This window comes from Haliotis asinina, chromosome 7 (genome assembly GCF_037392515.1).
Source record: "Haliotis asinina isolate JCU_RB_2024 chromosome 7, JCU_Hal_asi_v2, whole genome shotgun sequence".
Classification (NCBI taxonomy): domain Eukaryota; kingdom Metazoa; phylum Mollusca; class Gastropoda; order Lepetellida; family Haliotidae; genus Haliotis; species Haliotis asinina.
In genome coordinates, this window is record NC_090286.1 from 49,960,574 (window position 1) to 49,979,418 (window position 18,845).

Genomic DNA, 18,845 nt, shown 5'->3' on the forward strand with positions numbered 1-18,845 from the left:
TTCCACAGGGGTACAATGTGTGAAGCCCATTTCAGATGTCTCTCGCCGTGATATTCCTTGAAAGTACGTAAAACCATACTCACTCCCTCTATGTATGGTTGAATTCTGGTAATTTGCTAAAATGGCGCGGGATTGTGCTCGGCCACTTTAGTAGTCCAACCATTATATGTGTAAGCAGAGACCATTATGGTCACTGGTTAAAGATTATAGTATTCCATTAAATAACATATCAACCTAGGCAGTTTACCAATGAATATATAACATGTCTCTCTGTCAGATAACATCGTATCTACAACATGATGCGGATGCGTAGCGAATATAGGTAATTCAGTCAAGCACTTTCTCAGCGCGTGTGACGGTCCCCAGTTATCGTGTTGAGAAGTGTGTATCTTGAAAACGTCCTTGACATTTGTATCAGCCTTCTGACAACGCTCATTCAGCCCTAGGTCCAGGAGAAGTAACATTCGCCTCTCACTGCCTCCGTCCAGGATGTCGTCGTTTGCTCCTACATCATCAGACTCTGGTTCTGCAGGTGCACAGTATGAAAAGTATGATGCACCTGATGCTGAATTTTTCCCAGGTACGTTAAACTAGCGTTTGTAGATTTGACTCAGCATTTGTCGACAGCATGACCAAATTTCAGAATCAATCTTATACTGTCAGAATTAATCTTATACTATCAGAATTAAAGTGCACTGACATGAGAATGGAAGTATACCTGTGAAGGCCCTCTCCACATGAGCACGCTTTAGCTGAGAAGAATGGGGACAGCGGAGGAGTCAAGCGTTGTTTTGTTATAATGCGGCCTGAGTAACTCGATATACGGTGGGCGGCGACGAAACAGCCTGCAGATGTGAACGAACTTATCTGGCAGGGGAAACAAAAGGAGTCGGATTTAGGATACATGATCTGAAATGACAACATATCACTTCTCCTGATAAGGTTTATATGATGCCAGTTTACTGGGTGAGATTCAGCCTTTCATGCACTAATATATATATAATTTTGACAGTAACAAACTAACCCTTCTACATAGAAAAGGAGCCCAAGGGACACTAGAGATATAGAGGAACCTGAACTCGAAGAAATCTAGACTTGCTTCATTTAAGGCTTTATCCTCGCAGAGGGGGCTTGGTTATAGGGAAAATAATGTGATTCATGGACTGTGAGACATACTAAGCCTTTAACAGCGATTTCGTTATCTGAATGTTCCCACTGACCGATAGTAAGCAATGCTTGTCACGGGAGGCTGAGAAGATGTGCCTAAGATGATGTCACGGTGTATTTTGGGTTAACCGCAAGACAATCTATGCATTAAGACCTCCAGCACATGCAATGACACTAAAGATATAATTTTGATCCCAGTTTGACCGCCTGTCATCGTACTTCGTGGTTCGAGGCTGTCAACCAAAGGTTTGTCTGGTCCAGATTCGATCATTTGAAAACACAAAGTTGAAACCGTACCCGCCACCTATTGAGACCGAAGGCTATGGATTGTACATGAGCGGTCAGCTTTTCAACTCAAACATACCAGGTGACACGTTGGGAATATAATTATACAGAACTATTTTCGGTGGAATATGTTTTTTGTGTCAGTGTAATTTCAACTATATCTACGTGAATTCGTTCGCGGCAAATGATAACGTGACAAGTAGATGAGGTCAGTTGATACCACGATGATGTCATACGATTTGTACATTACCCGCGACCTTTATAATGCTCTACCCGAGTCTAATTAAATGAATAATACAGAGACTAAGTTTACGTAGACTGGGGTCTACCCCATCGTAGCGTAATTTAAAACACCAACTGGAGTTCATGCGTAATGAAGTACAATATACCATTATGAAATGGGACAAACGCTGAGATGTCTGGCGAACGAAAGCGAGTCACAAGACATATATAGCTACCCACATCTTGGATACAGACGGGAGCGAATTTAGGTTTACATGACTTGCCATTTAAAACCTTTCAAAGCACAATATGATCGAACCACTGGAATTCCCGCTAAACGCTGTGTCAATCAAAGTAAGTAATACGATATTTCATTATCAAGTGAATACATTTTTCAAATCCATGTGATCCAATGTTACGTTAAACTGAAAAAGTACAACTTCAAGCGCGTTAAAGTTTACATTAATATATTAAACGTTTTATGTAAGAATCTATCTTCAGAAATGTTTACAAAGACAAGGGACCGACAAGATAAGGACCGGGACGTAATTGAAAAAGTTCCCCCGAAAAGTGGGTTGGTGGAGTAGCTGAGTGGTTAAAGCTCTCACTCTTCACGCCGCAGGCTTGGGTTCGATTCCCCGCATGGTAACATTGTGTAAATCCCATTTCCAATTTCTCCCTCCGTGAAATGGCTGGATATTGCTAAAAGAAGAGAAAAATCAAACTCATTCACTCCTTCGTTATATCTGTCCCACGCGGACGCCATTTCACCCCAAGCCGTCGCTGTAGTTGTCAGTTACAGTACATGCGGTGAACCTCTCTCTAAGTACTCCATTCCATGGCTTGCAGTTGTGTGCCTACGATCCAGGAATACACACAGGCGAGAGAGTGCACCAGTTGGGCATGAGATAACGCTAACAATTAACTACACCTTTATAGTGGCAGGCCACACTGAAAATGATCGCGACAGGACACAACCTCGCATTACAAAGTCCTGCTGTAGTGGGGTGTTGGGATGGCATTGCGGGATCGCTCCGGGTTCGATTCTTCACATGGGTACAATATGTGACGCCCATTTCTGGTGTCGCCACAGTGAGATGCTGGTGTATAAAAGATAGAAATGTTGGTTTGATAATGCACGCACGTTGCCATGTTAGCTGAATCAATAACTGAACATGCAATCCAAAGTCCCGTTTCAAAATCCCTTACCTCACCTCTAAGCATCTTGTACTGGGCCCTTGGTCTCGAAACGTCCGTAGCCCTAAGATTTCTTAACTTAATTCTAGCCAATGTGTTAAGAAGGACTTTAAAAGTTCGTAGGTCTACAAACGTTTCGAGAATACGAGTTCTAATTATCACTAAGACTAATTCAGTGTAAAAACCTTATTTTGCTTTCGTGTCCATGGCGACTTCTGTACATAGCCACCATCCCGTGTTACTCCGACCGTTACTCCCGAGTCATTTCTCAAACCGTCTCTTCATCTTGCACAGACCGGCTGAATAGAAGTCCCCTGATTTCATAGAAAACCAACCCTCTATCTCTTGAATGACCCCATTCGTGTCATCCACGAAGTGTGTTCATCATTGGATCATTCAAATAGACATTCGTCCATGATTTCAAGACTCTGAAGATACCCTCTTGATGGAGTCTCCCTTTGAAGACTAGTCAGTAGGCGAGGATACCCAGCATATTGACACTTTGGACATGTACAGTTAGTTATGAATAATGTTCCTTAACTCAAGTCGGTCTCATGCATAACCATTTGTAATGTAGACGGCGATCTTCTTGAACCAGTGTCTCGACTTTGTTCACGGTGTCCATGTCGTCAGTCAGAGAGGCGTCCACTTCTTGTCTCATCTTTGAAGGACATGTGACCAGTTTGGAAATTCCTTTTCCATCTCTCAAAAGTGTCATGGGATGGGCTATCATCTCCGTAAACAGATTTCATCTCATCGTGAATTTGTCGTGCAGTGCAGCCCTTTAAGTGCACGAAAGTTAATTACACTGCATGCCTCAGTCTTCTCCATACTTGGGGGTACTGGCGTGTAGAATCAAACAGCACAAGACTGGATATAGTGGAGTAAATAGTTTTGGGTCCATTAAGAATCATTGATGTTACAGTCAAAATGTTATCCTGATTGCTCAGTAACTTGTTGTTCATAATGATGTGGTTAAGCATAACGAAACGTTACATATGCTAGTCAATGATTCTTTGAGCTTTATTCCCCTACAACCTTCCCGGGTCAAATATGTGTAAACCCCTATGAAATTTGGATCTAATTTATGGGATCGGGTGGTCGTTGACTTGGTTGACACATATCATCGGTTCCCAACTGCGCAGATCAATGCTCATGCTGTTGATCACTGGGTTGTCTGGTCCAGACTCGATTATTTACAGACTGCCGCCATATAGCTTGAATATTGCTGAGTGCGGCGTAAAACTAAACTCACTCATACACTCTAACCACTAACCAATTTAAGTAACATTCGGCAAAGGTGAAGTGCGTGTAAATGAGGTCTCACACATCGTATATACCAAGAGGGGAAGCGAACGCGGTCTTTTTGTAACCGAGCTCCTTCACCACTTGGCTAACCAACCCACTTTATATACACGTGTCCGTATATCGCTGATTGAGGTAGAGATGTTCGATTTGTTTCACTATATACGTACATTTCCACAAGTACCTCTAAAACACAGTGACCATTATTTGTGTACTGCGTCAGTTAGCGAAAAGTCGCGGATATTCCTGGTCAGAAAACGTACAACCCATGTTGATGGCAACTGAATATTAGATTTCTGGCCATCAATAATCCGACGTTCATCAACCACTTTTCTGGTCCAGACACGAATATTTGCATGCAGTCATCGTATTACTGGAATACTGTTATCCCAACAACCGCCAATGTAAACTACAGGACGATATAATGTGGACGCTATGTGTACGAGATGGAGATAGTGACGTCATTTGCTCCAATAAAGCCACTGTACAGTAGACAACATTTTTAGAATTGTGTTACATAATGAATAATCGATGATGGGATGTATCTGATATATCTGTAAGTTGAACTACATCTACCAATACCAATTGTTTGACAAATTAGGACCTATTCTGTTCATGAATCATTACGTAATGCTATATTCGGAAAAGAGAAAATTGAAAATATGATGAAGCTGTTCTGTTCAGCCCAGTGTCTCAGTGTAGTCTTATCACGACTCGGACTACACAACAAACACTCATTAACCTGGAATCTGTCCCTGATGACGCGGGTTCCCAGAGGAAGGCCCTTGACATTTTATATATCTCACGATAATGGACCTGTGACCGATGTTATTCTTGGAGTGTGCTGTCACTCAGGATATCTGATCTGTCTTTACACTGATTACAGGCTAGAGTCTATCGAAGGACGAAAGGGTGACCCAGATAAGGCCGCACACGAAACAAAACGTGTTCGAATCTCATGATGGTTACATGTACTTCACCTAACACATTAGTGAAGCAAATACATCCAGGAAGGCCCACACAAGTGTAGAAAGTGTGGCAAGTCTAGATTTTCATAACTTCAGAAAATGAAGAAAGTCTCAGGGCTCCATTTCATTACATTATTTTGTATGAACTACAAAACTATTACTATGAACTTTTTTTCAGTAAAATATGTTCATTTCAGAGACTAGTTGTTAGTCAGTCTACAAACACACATATATAATCCCATCTCCTTTGAACATATTTTGTTAGTGCAAAGCGGTTGTTCTACAGCCATGAATGTGAGTTGTCCTGGGTTACAGTGTTCTGTGATTGTCTACATAGATGTACCATGCCCAAACAGGGCAACACTTGTGTCCTTAAAAAGAGGAAGGGGAGAACCTGTAGCTATCGCAGCTGTTTTGGGAATTGACGAGAAGTCATCTATAGCGCCCCAGCTGTAACCGCCACGGGATGATGATGATGATGATGATGATGATGGTGATGATGATGATGAGAAGTATGAAAAACGCACCAGGCAATAAACCCATCCTTTTAGAAATGTTCCGTAGCAAGAAGACCAATGCAGTCATTGATCAAAGATTCGTCTTTAGCTTTCGCGATGTTGTCCTCGACTTGATTATGGGTGTGAGTTTCAACCACATTGACTTTCTACCTACACCGCAGGCTACTGCAACAACTATAGAGGAACTGTGTAGGTTTGATAGAGATTGAAATAGTGTCTATTGAATTTGGTTTTCTGCTGGTACCATTATCAAAAACATTATCAAATGTGGCTGGAGGCCTCAACCTCTAAGCTCAAAGAAGTGCATTTGTAAATCTTCTCAACGTCTATACACATATGGGAACGGCACTGGGAATTGTAAGGGAGCGTTCAGAATCACAGAGATCTCTGTTTGACAAAATGAGTTCACAGGACTGATCAAAACAGTAACTTTTTTCAATAACTGGAAAATTAATCATATCTTTTACTACCAAACATAAATCTTGTTTGCTAGATTTCTTGAAAGTATTAGAAACAGCCCTTTGGACTCGTAATCACACAAACGAAGATTTTTTTTATAACAGCCGGCGACCATTCATGGTGGAGTTCAGCATTCTATAATTTTGGGAGGCCGTCTTGGATTTGGAGGAAATAGGCCAAGGAAAAAAATAGGACACTCCTCAAAAATAGTTTTATCATGATGTTCCTAGCCATTAGCAAGGTGTTCCGCTATAATCCAGCGGGGAAAGGTCAGATAGTGTTACAACTGGAAGTCTTTGATTTTCGGTGGCCATCTTGGGCCAACAAAATCGGGTACACCACCCAAAATATGTTTTATTATGATGTTTCCCAGCACCTTGCAAAGTGCAAAAGCCACAGCACATTACCGCCCACAATGACCTTGAGCTGAAATCATGCCAAACAGACCGTTTATTGAGACAGCCCCACAGGTATAGATACTTCTTATCACGAGTCTCTTTCCACAGTTTTAAGAAGTCTCAATCATAGTCGTATTTGTATGCACACAATATTAAAAATTCACATTCTTCCTGAAGGCATTGGGAAGATAGAATTCAAGCCTGATGGTGGTCCAGCTGACACCCTGGTGTATAAACAGTATAACCCGTCTGAGGTAGGTATATTCTCACAGCTACATCTCATAATGGCGTTTAGACTCTCGGCCATGGTGATGCATCCATCTGAATTTGAATCCTTGCAGGGACACGAGCTATGCATTAACACCATAAACACTGCCCCGGTATCCTGAAAAGTGATATATCGCTCGGGTAGGATATAGCCAAATTGCAGTTCAATATAACACCATCGGTTACCACGACGTCACAATCAAACAACGTTACGAGACGCTGTCAATATTTAACTAGTAGGCTGTAGGTTTTAATGTCAGGACGGTGCTTGCCGTTTACGAACTGAAAAAGCTGAACGACTAAATTTGCATGATAATAGAATGTATTTTTACATCAATTGTATAACAACACTGATTGTTGAAAGTATAAAAATTCGTCACTGTGGTGAAAGCTTCAAATGACGTGTTGTTTCTGCAGACGGTGCAGGGGAGGACGATGGAGGAATGGCTGAGGTTCTCGGTGTGTTTCTGGCACACATTCAGAGGGACAGGTAATGAACTGTTTCAGTCTCTGCTTACTGACGTTCAAAAGAAAGTACACACCTGGTGCTTCGAGATATCCCAGGCACAACACTGTTAAGGATATCTGTGGTGCTTTGGCAACACGTACATATTGTTTGTGACTTGTAAGGTATATTTACGTTGTCCTTTTGGAACAATATTCCAGTAACCTTCCATAAAGAGCACGTCACTTTATTGTTAGCTCGACAGTATGGAAGAATACTAAAGGAACAACTAGAATTATGGATTACATATCCCAGCTTGATTAAGAAAATTAACCCCGATGCTTAGCAAACGGTTAAAGCGGCGAAAACCGCGGCAAGAACTGTCATGGAGTGATACCTTTAAGCTGCGTAAAACCCTGATTAACCGTTGACGTCAAGGTGCTGATCCCTTTGGTTTCCCGACCTTAAACCGACCTTGGGATGACGGCAGTAACACCATCGCCAACGCTAAAAGGAGGTTAAGAGCAGGGTTTGAGTTCTTCTCGAAACTTGGCGTCAAATACTGGACTTTCCATGACAGGTAAACACAATCATACTCTGTAGCTAATACTTTGTGTCGAAATATTTCTTAAATTGAGATTTATGGAAGCCAGATTGATATCGAGCTTAAAAAGCCGCAGCGGGTGATATGTAGTTTGTTGCATGGTTACAGACAGACTATCCAACTGAATACAACAGTTTCAGTCCCAACATGAACACCATGAGACACCCATTTCTGTTGTCGCATAGCTTGAAATGGGTTGCACCTTTTCCATTTTCGTCTCTAACATACTCCTTTCTGTGCCGCAAAAGATCGCACCATGCCCATAGTAACTCTCCTTGTTTTTCCGCCCACACAAGTGCCCGATTGAACTTTAATACTGTAAAGATGTGCGCAAATCACACTCCCTACATCCTGACTAGATCATACACTGCCCACTTCCAGGGACATCGCCCCAGAAGGAAACACTCTGGAGGAGTCCAACAAGTACCTGGACGAGATCGTGGACCTGGCCGAGGAGCTTCAGAAGAAGACTGGCGTTAAACTGTTATGGGCAACCTGCAACTTGTTTGCCCATCCCAGGTACTTGTCATGACAACCTTCAACTTGGTCGCCTATGCTAGATAATTGTCATGGCAATCTGCAACCTGTTTGCCCATCCCAGATAATTGTCATGGCAACCTGCAACTTGTTCGCCCATCCCAGATACTAGTAATTGTCATTGCAACCTGCAAGGTGTTCGTCCATGAAAGGTTGTTGTCATGGCAACTTGCTCGCCATCCCAGGTAACTGCCGTGGCAACCTGCATCTTGTTTGTCCACCCCAGGTAATATGGGGTGTGCTCCGTAGCCAGAGCCGATGTAGATTCACCAAGTGGATGAAGTCAGTTCAATCGTGTCCCTAAATACTCTATAACACTGCCTCTGACAAGATGTGTATTGTTTCAACTACGCCGGTGGGTAGGCACGCACGGTTATATGCTGTCGTTACATACGTGTATATAGCTAAGGACTTTACCCCATGGAAGAAAAATCAATATTAGTGGCCATTGAAGTCGGTTGTTACATGGTACATCAAAGATGACAACTTGCTGACCCCCTTCATCTTAGAACATCCATCTACCATACGTGTTACTATCGCATCTGTCTGTCACCAGGTACATGAACGGCGCTAGTACCAACCCAGACGCCCACGTGTTCGCGTACGCGGCAGCTCAAGTGAAGAAAGGCTTGGAGGTCGCAAAGAGACTCGGGGCAGAGAACTTCGGTAAGCATTCACGTACTTTTTCAAATGTTAGGTTCAGCAAGAAGGCTGGCATTGGATTGTCGCTCTCGCATCTCGCCCTCGCTGAACATTGTTGACGAGCAGTTCCCAATCCACGTGTTGGATTCAGCAAGGAAGCGGGTATGTCATGCTTCTGTTAAGTTCAGCAGTTTCACGATCTGTGTTCAGTAAGTCAGCAGGTATTTGATTGTCGCCTTCGTAAAAAACTATGCACTAGAGCGTTTTTGACAAACAGGTGAAGGGTTTAGCTAGTAAACTGGAAGTAAGTCGTTACCTTCTGATATGATGAATTGTAAGTCTTTTCAGCATTTCAGATAACGTTTAATTGTGTCAGCATGGTTAACTTTTATACGCTTGGTTTTCTGGGGATTAATATACGTGCAATGTAAGGCTGTAATTAATGTCTTGGGTTGCACAAAGTACGAGGTTGGTCAGTATGTGAACGGTTTGCTTCTGTGTCAGTGTTTTGGGGAGGACGAGAGGGCTACCACAGCATCCTCAACACCAATGTCAAGGCCGAGGTCACCCACATGGCGAAATTCTTCAGAATGGCTTCAGGTACGGTATATTTTCATAGTCAGTTTGAATAAAGGCCGAGACATGTAGCACCAGTTGGGCTCCTGGGTTACAAATGATTCCCAAGAGTCCCAACCCGAGGCTGATATACTGAATGGCTTTGCGCCGTGATATCAATGACTGGTTTCCCTGGTCCAGACTCGATCACATACGGGCCGCCGTGATACGGCTGACACAACATCTCCATTTGTGAAATAATGACTCATATGGCACTCATATAGAATCTACAGGCACAGACACAGGCACACAGGCACTCATGTGAACTGTATGCTGCAGATTACAAGAAGAAGATCGGCTTCACGGGGACCTTTCTGATTGAACCCAAGCCAAAAGAACCCACCAAACACCAGTATGATTATGGTACTGTTTCCATGGAAACGTGTTTATAAATAAGTATTTGCTTGTTAAGAAAAGGCCAATGATTTGTGAAGGTATTTATATGCGAAATGTTTCACCAGAAATGTTGCAAATTGTATTATTGTGACAAATGTGATTTATTTACATTATCCAGTGTAAATCTTAATCATATGGCGTGATAGTAAAAATACGCATTTGAATTCAGTGACATTTCTAGAATACAAATACATGTTCTACCAAAAATGAATTATCCTTCAAAATTGACTTCCACAGCTGATGTTTAGGAGTCAGGTCTCTCCTGTGGTACAGCAACAAAACTGCATCACACTGCTTCGTCAATACAGTTTTTATGAAGTGTTTATATCACTCAATGAGAACAGTTTGAGAACTCCATACCAAGTCTCTGAGTTATGAACTGTTAAAGACATTTCTTATACAATGGCACTCTTGCTGTATGTTCGGCACGTATCTTTGTAGATGCCATGACAGTCATTGGCTTCCTGAAGAGCTTTGACCTGGACAAGGAGTTCAAGGTGGGTTGCCAAAGATAACTACAATACTAGTTGACCACTCATCAGACATTATTTTATGTTACATGAACATACCACTAGAAACCTGTATAAGACTATTCATTTCCTTACACTCAGAGTCATACAGTCCTAATATAAATTACATGGCCAGACCTGACGATATATTTTTTTGTTTTCTTTAAGTTTGTTAAAATTAGTTTCCGAATTCCACAAATTAGTTTCAGAATTCCACTATATGTGTTCAAAGTTAGCAAAGTGCGTGGTACATTAAGTTAAGAAACATAGACGTGACTCATCGTCATCTTTTATCAAAAACACGTCACTGATTTTCGTCACTAACACAGCCAAATATAATTTTCGTCACTATTTCCTGTAAACATCATGTGGAATCTGCTTTGGTGCATGAACAGGACTGATATTCTCTGGGGTTTTGAATTCATCAACAGCTATCCGTGTCTGTTTCAGCTGAACATCGAACCCAACCATACAACTCTGGCCGGCCACTCCTACGAACACGACTGTGTCGTCGCCTCGGCGTACGTACCTTCTGTCTCCTGACTGGGCGAGCACCTGCTTGTATTCGGGAGGATTTCATGTCGGGCCCGTTGGTTCAACTTTATATGGGTCCTTGCGACAAGCAGTGAATTTACCTATAGTTTTGTTTTTGTTTTGTTGTTTTCTGTTTTTGTTTTTTGTATATTCGGATCTGTCACAGGATGCGGCTCTTAGAAAAGTAGATCTCGAACCAGTGAAAGCATTATAAATTATAGTTGACCCAACCAGGAGGAAACCTAATCCCTGATTTACATCTAGTGTATCTAATGCTATCGATCGTAGTCAGCTGCGACTGTTATTTTCGACGATCACACCTCTCCTATTGCCTCGTTTCGGCGTGTGTCCTCGACAGAGCTCAACCATCATCATGGTGATATTTGCATTGTTCATGACACTGGGACGAACTAACAACCAAGCAAAACTACCTCATGAAATTATCGGTCTCGAAACCAAACAGTAATGAAGTCATACTCGTTGCGATCAACCTGGTAAATGGCCCAACGGGTTCATCGTTGAAGCAAGTTCTCTGGTCGTCTTTCTCTACTGCACTATGGGTTGAATACTTTTTGTTATTGTTATTTCTGAACTTCACACAAACGTATGAAAACTATTGGTCATAGTTTCTCCTGAACCAAAATTGCGTCCTTGGAGCCATCTCTCTAGCACTATCACGATATGTTCGCCTCAGCGCCCACCCGTGAAGGTCCGGGTTAGAACTGATCTCCAGTAACCCATGTTTGTCGTAAGAGTTGACTAACGTGATCGGGTGGTCAGGTTCGCTGACTGGGTTGACACATGTCAGCGTATCCCACTTGCGTAGATCATGTTAATGATGTTGGTTCCTGGTCCGTCCGGCGCAGATTCGATTATTTACAGACCGTCGGCATTTAGTTTTAATACTGAGTGCAGCGTAAAACTAACTCACTCACTCACTCACTTCCAAATGTGCATTGTATTCGTCTTTTATGATAGGATGGGTATGCTTGGCTCCATCGACTCCAACACAGGCTCCCCCGATCTGGGCTGGGACACAGACCAGTTCCCTATGGACTACAAGAATACTTCTCTAGTGATGAAGGTAACCTGAACGACCAGCACTACCCGTGTCCGATCATGCGGAAGGTGGATTCCCAGTACCACGTCGCAGTGAATCTCACCGTTGTCACTTCGTGGAGATACTCCTTGTCGTCAGAATTACTGTCAGACACCTACCTGTTAATGCAAATTCTGTCAGTGGCAGTTGTTCCCGGTGGAGCAGGGTCACGATCCACAATGCATTCGTAACGTTACGACCCGTCGTAACTAAACAGTCTGCCGTAGACGTACGAATGCTATAGTGCTATGAATGCTTTATGGATCGGGACGCTGCAGGATCTGCTAACCAAACTCGCGATACCCTAGTGTCAACACTGATTTTTGGTGACTAATTACAAAATGGAATCTGTTTCGGTAAAGCATCAAGACTGGTTGTTCTCAACCTGTGACCTCTTTCCTGTAGATACACGCCCTTTAAGATCCGGGTTAGAATTAGTAGTAAAACTAAACCTTTGGCAATCAACTGTTGCATCAGGTTGGTTATAGACCTTTAACATCTGGTAAAGTCAAGGGCATTAGTCATCCGCCTTTCACGTTTGTATAAGACACAAACACGCTGTATCATATTCCAGGGTGAAAATACAACATCTTGCTCAATAGGCTTTTACATAAATCTGAGCTAGGTATAAGCCATTTGCATCAGCCTGGAATATGAACCTCCGGCTTAAACGACAAGCTCAAACATCGGCTTTATTAACCAAAATGCCATCTGTACAATACTGAACAAGTTCCTGTTCTGCTCAGGTGGTGTTGGATCAGGGAGGCATCCAGCCAGGTGGACTCAACTTTGACTGCAAGGTCCGCCGTGAATCTACAGAACTGCGCGACATGTTCATTGCTCACATAGGTAGGACAACCAGGACCTGGCTGGTTGTGTCTTTAATTAAAACCTTTGCTCCTATACATGTAGTGATTGCACGACTGCATTAATCTTGGTTTATGGGCCGTAGGGTAGCCTAGTGGTCCAAATATCGCTCTTCAAAAGTCTGTCCGAGTTCGATTTCAGTGTACACCCCGAGTTATTGCCCAACACCTGGTGTCAATGAAGACTGAGATGACATGTGAATTCCCACTTGTTATTACTAACTTTATCATAGTACTTGTATCTGCATTAGAATATAGTCATCAAAGTTCCCGAAAGAGTTCTTCATGTACAACTGCTGACACTGGACAAACCAAGCACTGACAGCAATGATTTATCCTCTTCCAGGGGCAATGGACGCCTTTGCCCGGGGCCTGAAGATTGCTGCCCGAGTGGCCAGTGATGGTACCATCCCAAAAGCTGTTCAGGTGAGGCCAACATTACATGACTGTCCTCACGGTTTGGAACATATGCACCTGGGAATCTACGTTTAAGTTTACGACCACAATATCATAATAGATCTTTTTACGCCAGCACTATACATTTGCCAAACAAATACATCTTGTTTCACGGAGTGAATTTGGTATGTCTTCTACGACTGAGTGAGTTAATATTTAACGTCACTGGAAATATTTCGAACGAATGCCATTTAAGAACCCGAGTCGGTAAATTCCTAGGAAGGCCAACTGAGACTCACACCACATTTTTGTGGCCTTGACACAGAAACCAAGCATTTCACAAAATTTGCTTTTCCATGCCTATAGGATTTGGCTAAAATGTTATTTAAGCTCTTTCTGAAATTTTCACTCTGTACAAACAGAATACATTATATTCGAAACATCCTTTCTCGGTTTCAGGACAGATACAGTAGCTATAGTACTGGAATCGGTGCCAGGATTGAAAGTGGAGAAGCAAACTTTGAGGAACTGGAGGTACATATTTTAACATCCTCATGAAACATTTCTGCTAAATTTTGCAGCAGGTATTATGATATGTTATCTATCTGCTTGTCTATATGTGCGTGCATGTGTTCAGAAGGGTTTGAGCCTTTCTGGAGAGATTTTTGTATCCAAAATAGCTAGTGTCATTTATTTGAATTCTATCTTCTTTACAGAAATACATCATTGAGAATGGTGAACCACAGCGTGTATCTGGCGAACAAGAACATTATGAAAGCATGCTGAATTACTTCATGTAGATGATAGTTCCATGCATGTCATCTTTCAAGATTGAACATGCAGTAAATGGATATGAAGCGTTTAACATTGGGAAATTTTGATGAAAAGAACATCCGACATCATAATAGAAGACACTTGTACAGGATATACCTGAAACATTCTCTTGCACATTACTTGAACTAGAGAGAATACTTATGTACTGGTTACAAAATCATCTTTTGTTACACAAGTGACCAGATTTAAGGAACTTGTGCAAGCATGTAACTGGTGTCCAAGAGAAACTATTTCAATAGTAGAAGTCTGTGATTGCTTCATACTACATTGCCCACAACCAGTCAACTGTCCTTCAGAAGGGTTTCCATGAAGCTTTTGTCATGTCTGTGTTTTGACTTAAATACCATGTTAACTTTGTCTTGCATTCCACAATGTATATTGCTTGCTAAGATTTTTTTCCAGTATGGATGTATAGTGCTAAGATTGTACGTTTCAGGTGGAAACATTCCTATATATCTTTCAAACACCTGTGTTTCGTTTTTACATGTTATTTGACCATTTGAACATCATACTATGAATCAGATGTTTTTGCAAAATGTACTCCAGAACAACCATTCAACAAAAACTGTACTTGTAATAATAGACTTTATTCCTTTCATTCATCAGTGTAAGAATAAAATACAATATACAAGTCTGTTTCTGCTTTTGTCTCCTTCCTGAGAAGTTGACAGTGAAACAGACACAAAAGACAATATTCAGTTTCATATCGATACATTCCATCAACTAAACAAATGTTATGGTCATATAAACAAATGTCTGAAAATCAGTGATCAGCTCCAGCATGATATACTACCTGTACATACAACATAGGATGTAGGACAGGTAAGTGGCAATGCGAGCACATCCGCAACTAAGACATCAACATGAAACAAAATTGAGTTCTCTTCATCCCAACATCAAGACCCTCTACAAAGGTTCCATTAAAATATAAATGTTACAATAACCAGGTTACACACAGAAACAAGAAATCTTGGTGTATATCCCCTTTGGGGCACAGAACATACTTTAATCCTATGGGTGGACTATTTCAGCCACCTACAGCATAAGTACTTTCAGTATTAGTCTCTAGAAATGATGCCATTGGTTTTCTTAGCCAGATATGTTGTTCATATACTGAGAAAGTCTTGTCAATCTTCCTCCCACTATTCCATAAGACTCATTGAGACTAGTCCCAAAACATTTTGGATAACTTGCTCAGAAAACGTTATCAGTAAACCGAAGGAGATTTAATGCGAAAATGAAGATCTAGATGTTGAGATGAATAGATTCTCCCTATAAAATATTACAACAATATCACCTATACTAGTTGACTTATTAACACTTGTACAACCTGCATGTCATAATTAAGGCTGTGTTCAGATGGACATGGAGACTGACTATCGCACTCAGTTCAAGGGCTGGAAGAACACTTTGGATTTGTCAAAACACATGTTGTTTATTGAGGTAATATGACTGCTATTATACAATTTCAGCTGAATGCCACTCGTGCTTACACATGAGATACTATGACACTTACCGACATTGATGAAATACATTCAACAGAGATCATTCTTCAACAGAGATCATTCTTCAACAGAGATCATTCTTCAATGTTTTTACTGAGTCCACACACAGGGACTGCCCTGGCTGGCATCCAAGCTTCATCATAGTGTCAAAGTATTTCATGTCAAGGTGATAAAACAAATACAAGGACATACAAAGTTTACATTTACACATACTAAGCTTTGTACACGATAACACATGTTGCCTTTCATCAGTTAACATCTACCAGTATATTTTCCCAGCCAAAGACTGACTTCATATTGTTTTTCATTATACCATCATTCATAACACTAAATATGACACCATGTAATTATGGAAATGACCTCATAAACCAATTCATTAAACATACATACTACATAGTTAAATTCAAGCTGTGTAATTTATCAATACATTTTCAACAAGTTTGGTGCAGGATCCTAGTACATATTGAACATGTTTATCACTCCACATCACTCACACCAAGCAACCTTGTTTGAAAGTTTTTTTTGGGTATTCATACTAGAATGCTGAAATAAAATAATCTTAATAATGCTCCAATCACTTTGTAAATGCAACATAACCTCACTTCATCCACAATTATTTCCAGTTACTAATCATACAAATACTTGTAAATGTCTCTGAAACTAGCAATGTTTATATTTAAGGAGTCAAGTTTGCAATGTTCATTGGTCAGGTTTATATAATGACTATCTTACTGAACTTTCATGGAAAGTCGTGCGAGTTTGTTATATCCATACTCTAAAAAATTATACACACACCACATTGATCAATACATCAAACTCAATGGAGCATCTTCCTGACAGAGATGTTGCAATTGCAAATTAAAAGAAAAGAAAAAAAAACCCCAAAACATTGGTGAGATCATCTTTTTTTTACCTCCCTTCAACATGCATGAACATTTGTTTGGTGTCATATATATGTATTATACATTATAGATTCTGAATGCCAAGTCTGTAGTAAAGTTGAATATTCCTTTGAAATGCTGGGATGTTCATAAATGCAAAGATAATCGGTTTATCGGTCTGAGAACTCCAGCATCAAAGTTTACACATTATCACCACCTCCTAATAATCCTGGGAGTGCCAACTACCTCCACATCACTAGTGAATCCAAATCTCATAAAGCTGGTTGACATGAGGTGAAGATGTACTTTGGTAACACTAAAAGGAAGTTAAAGATGGTGTTTTCTAACAAATAGTGCTAACAAAAACTAGTAATTTTTAGACAAGTTCATAACATGCTAAACCAGTCCAATGTAAGGTTTGTACCATTAAAATTAATTGTACCATTAAAATGTGAAATTGCACCGGTGTGTTTTGAGATTCAATAGAAAACATTAAAAGTGGACACAACACCACTTCATGAGTGATGGACAGAAAACTGTCCAGCATTGAGAAGTAATAGGTTTAAATTAAAACTGTGAAATGTTTCTTGGGCATCAGTGTGTCACTTTTATTTGTGTGCATAACAATTTTTTATTGTCATTTAAAAACAAATTTGATTTTGCCATGTCCCGATTGTCCATTTGTCTACTATAAGATCGAGTGTCTGTAAGAACAAGTGTTACCGAATATACAACTCAACAACCAGTGCTAAATGTCCCTAGATGTATTTCTAAAAATCCTACCTACTCCAAATTTTAAAGAGGTTAACTTGGAACTGCAGCATTTCTTTATTTGGCCTTGATGAAGCAAGGGCACTGAAAGGGTTCTAGGTGCCTGATTGCAAGTCAAAGGTTCACTGTATTTCTACATAGTGAAGAGACCAACAGCCCTTAAAATTACACTCCAAGACATTTATCAGTTAATACCCAGAGTCAGAAGCAGACATGGGAACACACATCTTCTAGTTCCTGCCCCATTCACAGCTTCTTCGTAAAGAACAAACTTATTAAAAAATGGATAGAAATCAGGAAATCAATGGACTTTACTAGCCACTAATATACTGCAGCGTATGTTTGAAAAATAGTGTACAGACACTGTGATAAAATTTCAAAGATGAGATTGCACAAGAATTATTACCGGCAAAAATTACCATATCATGTTAAATACTGAAAACAAGGCATTTTACTGATGCTTTTTCTCAAAAAGAACAAACAGTATATCATTAGAGACAGGTGCTTCTTGTCATCAGTGGGGTTCTGTTCTGTACACTCCATTGTTTACAAAGTAATAATGAAAGCACAGGATAAACCTACTGTTACAAGGAATAATATCAATATGAACAGTAAATGATGAGTACTTTTTGTGATAGTAAATCTGTTCAATGAAGTTGATTTATATGAGAGGCTCTTGATGTCAGCAAGCAACCTTGCATCATGATTTGAATAAGTGACAGAAATCAGTGTGAGTATCTAGAATGATAAGGCCAGTAGTACATGTATATATGACTTGGTGAGGATGAGCTGGCAAACTGTGAGCATGTACATGATGAAGATTTGGGATACAATGTCAAGTAGTACTATGACTCTCAACAAAATATAACATGAAGTGACAGTTTCAGTGATTTCTGATCATACAACAGGTTGTCTTATGTAGTGAACTGTCAATCACAAACGGAAACCTGAAACATTGTAAGGTAAATGGGGTAGGTCAATCAGATTAAAAGTGAATTCAGTCATGTGCCATTCAATCAAATATGTATTTCATTTCAAACGAGTTGTATGAAGAGAAGATAAAATTGTTGCACAGTGGCATGGAATATTGAAAATCTTTTGATCCCTTCAAAACATCCTGAGTATATAATGACATGGAAAAAGGAGATGACTGATAACAAATGACAATGAACAATATTCTAAGTTACAATATTCCTACAAAGTATAATCATTACAGACGGGTTGTGCTTAGCATGTATTTACTTTGGATCTTTAGTGAGAAAGATTCAGATCATCATAAAGAAGACTATGACCTACATCTTACAACAGAGCCTTAATGACCTATTTTACAATCTTTAAGCTCAATGATGATTAATTATTATAATGAAGAAAAATGCAAAAGCAAACAAGCACTCGCACCCTTTTCCACAATAAATAACTGTTGTA

General features: G+C 40.4%; 1 protein-coding gene across 1 annotated transcript; it reads left to right on the forward strand.

The window, feature by feature from the left end:
- The first annotated feature begins 329 nt into the window (after positions 1–329).
- Positions 330–14,897, forward strand: LOC137292191 (xylose isomerase-like). Its single transcript, XM_067823755.1, has 15 exons — positions 330–580; positions 6,697–6,773; positions 7,204–7,276; positions 7,670–7,811; positions 8,217–8,354; positions 8,929–9,038; positions 9,519–9,614; positions 9,909–9,992; positions 10,467–10,522; positions 10,985–11,055; positions 12,047–12,152; positions 12,914–13,016; positions 13,380–13,459; positions 13,889–13,963; positions 14,146–14,897. Exons 1-15 carry the CDS (start codon positions 490–492, stop codon positions 14,227–14,229), a joined length of 1,386 nt encoding a protein of 461 aa, XP_067679856.1. The 5' UTR covers positions 330–489; the 3' UTR covers positions 14,230–14,897.
- The last annotated feature ends 3,948 nt before the right edge of the window (positions 14,898–18,845 follow it).

Excerpts from the sequence above, each read along its gene's own strand:
- LOC137292191 (XM_067823755.1), top strand. The coding sequence starts at position 490 with ATGTCGTCGTTTGCTCCTACATCATCAGACTCTGGTTCTGCAGGTGCA. Across the intron at positions 7,812-8,216 it reads TACTGGACTTTCCATGACAG|GGACATCGCCCCAGAAGGAA; the intron begins GTAAACACAATC and ends GCCCACTTCCAG. Across the intron at positions 13,017-13,379 it reads CATGTTCATTGCTCACATAG|GGGCAATGGACGCCTTTGCC; the intron begins GTAGGACAACCA and ends ATCCTCTTCCAG.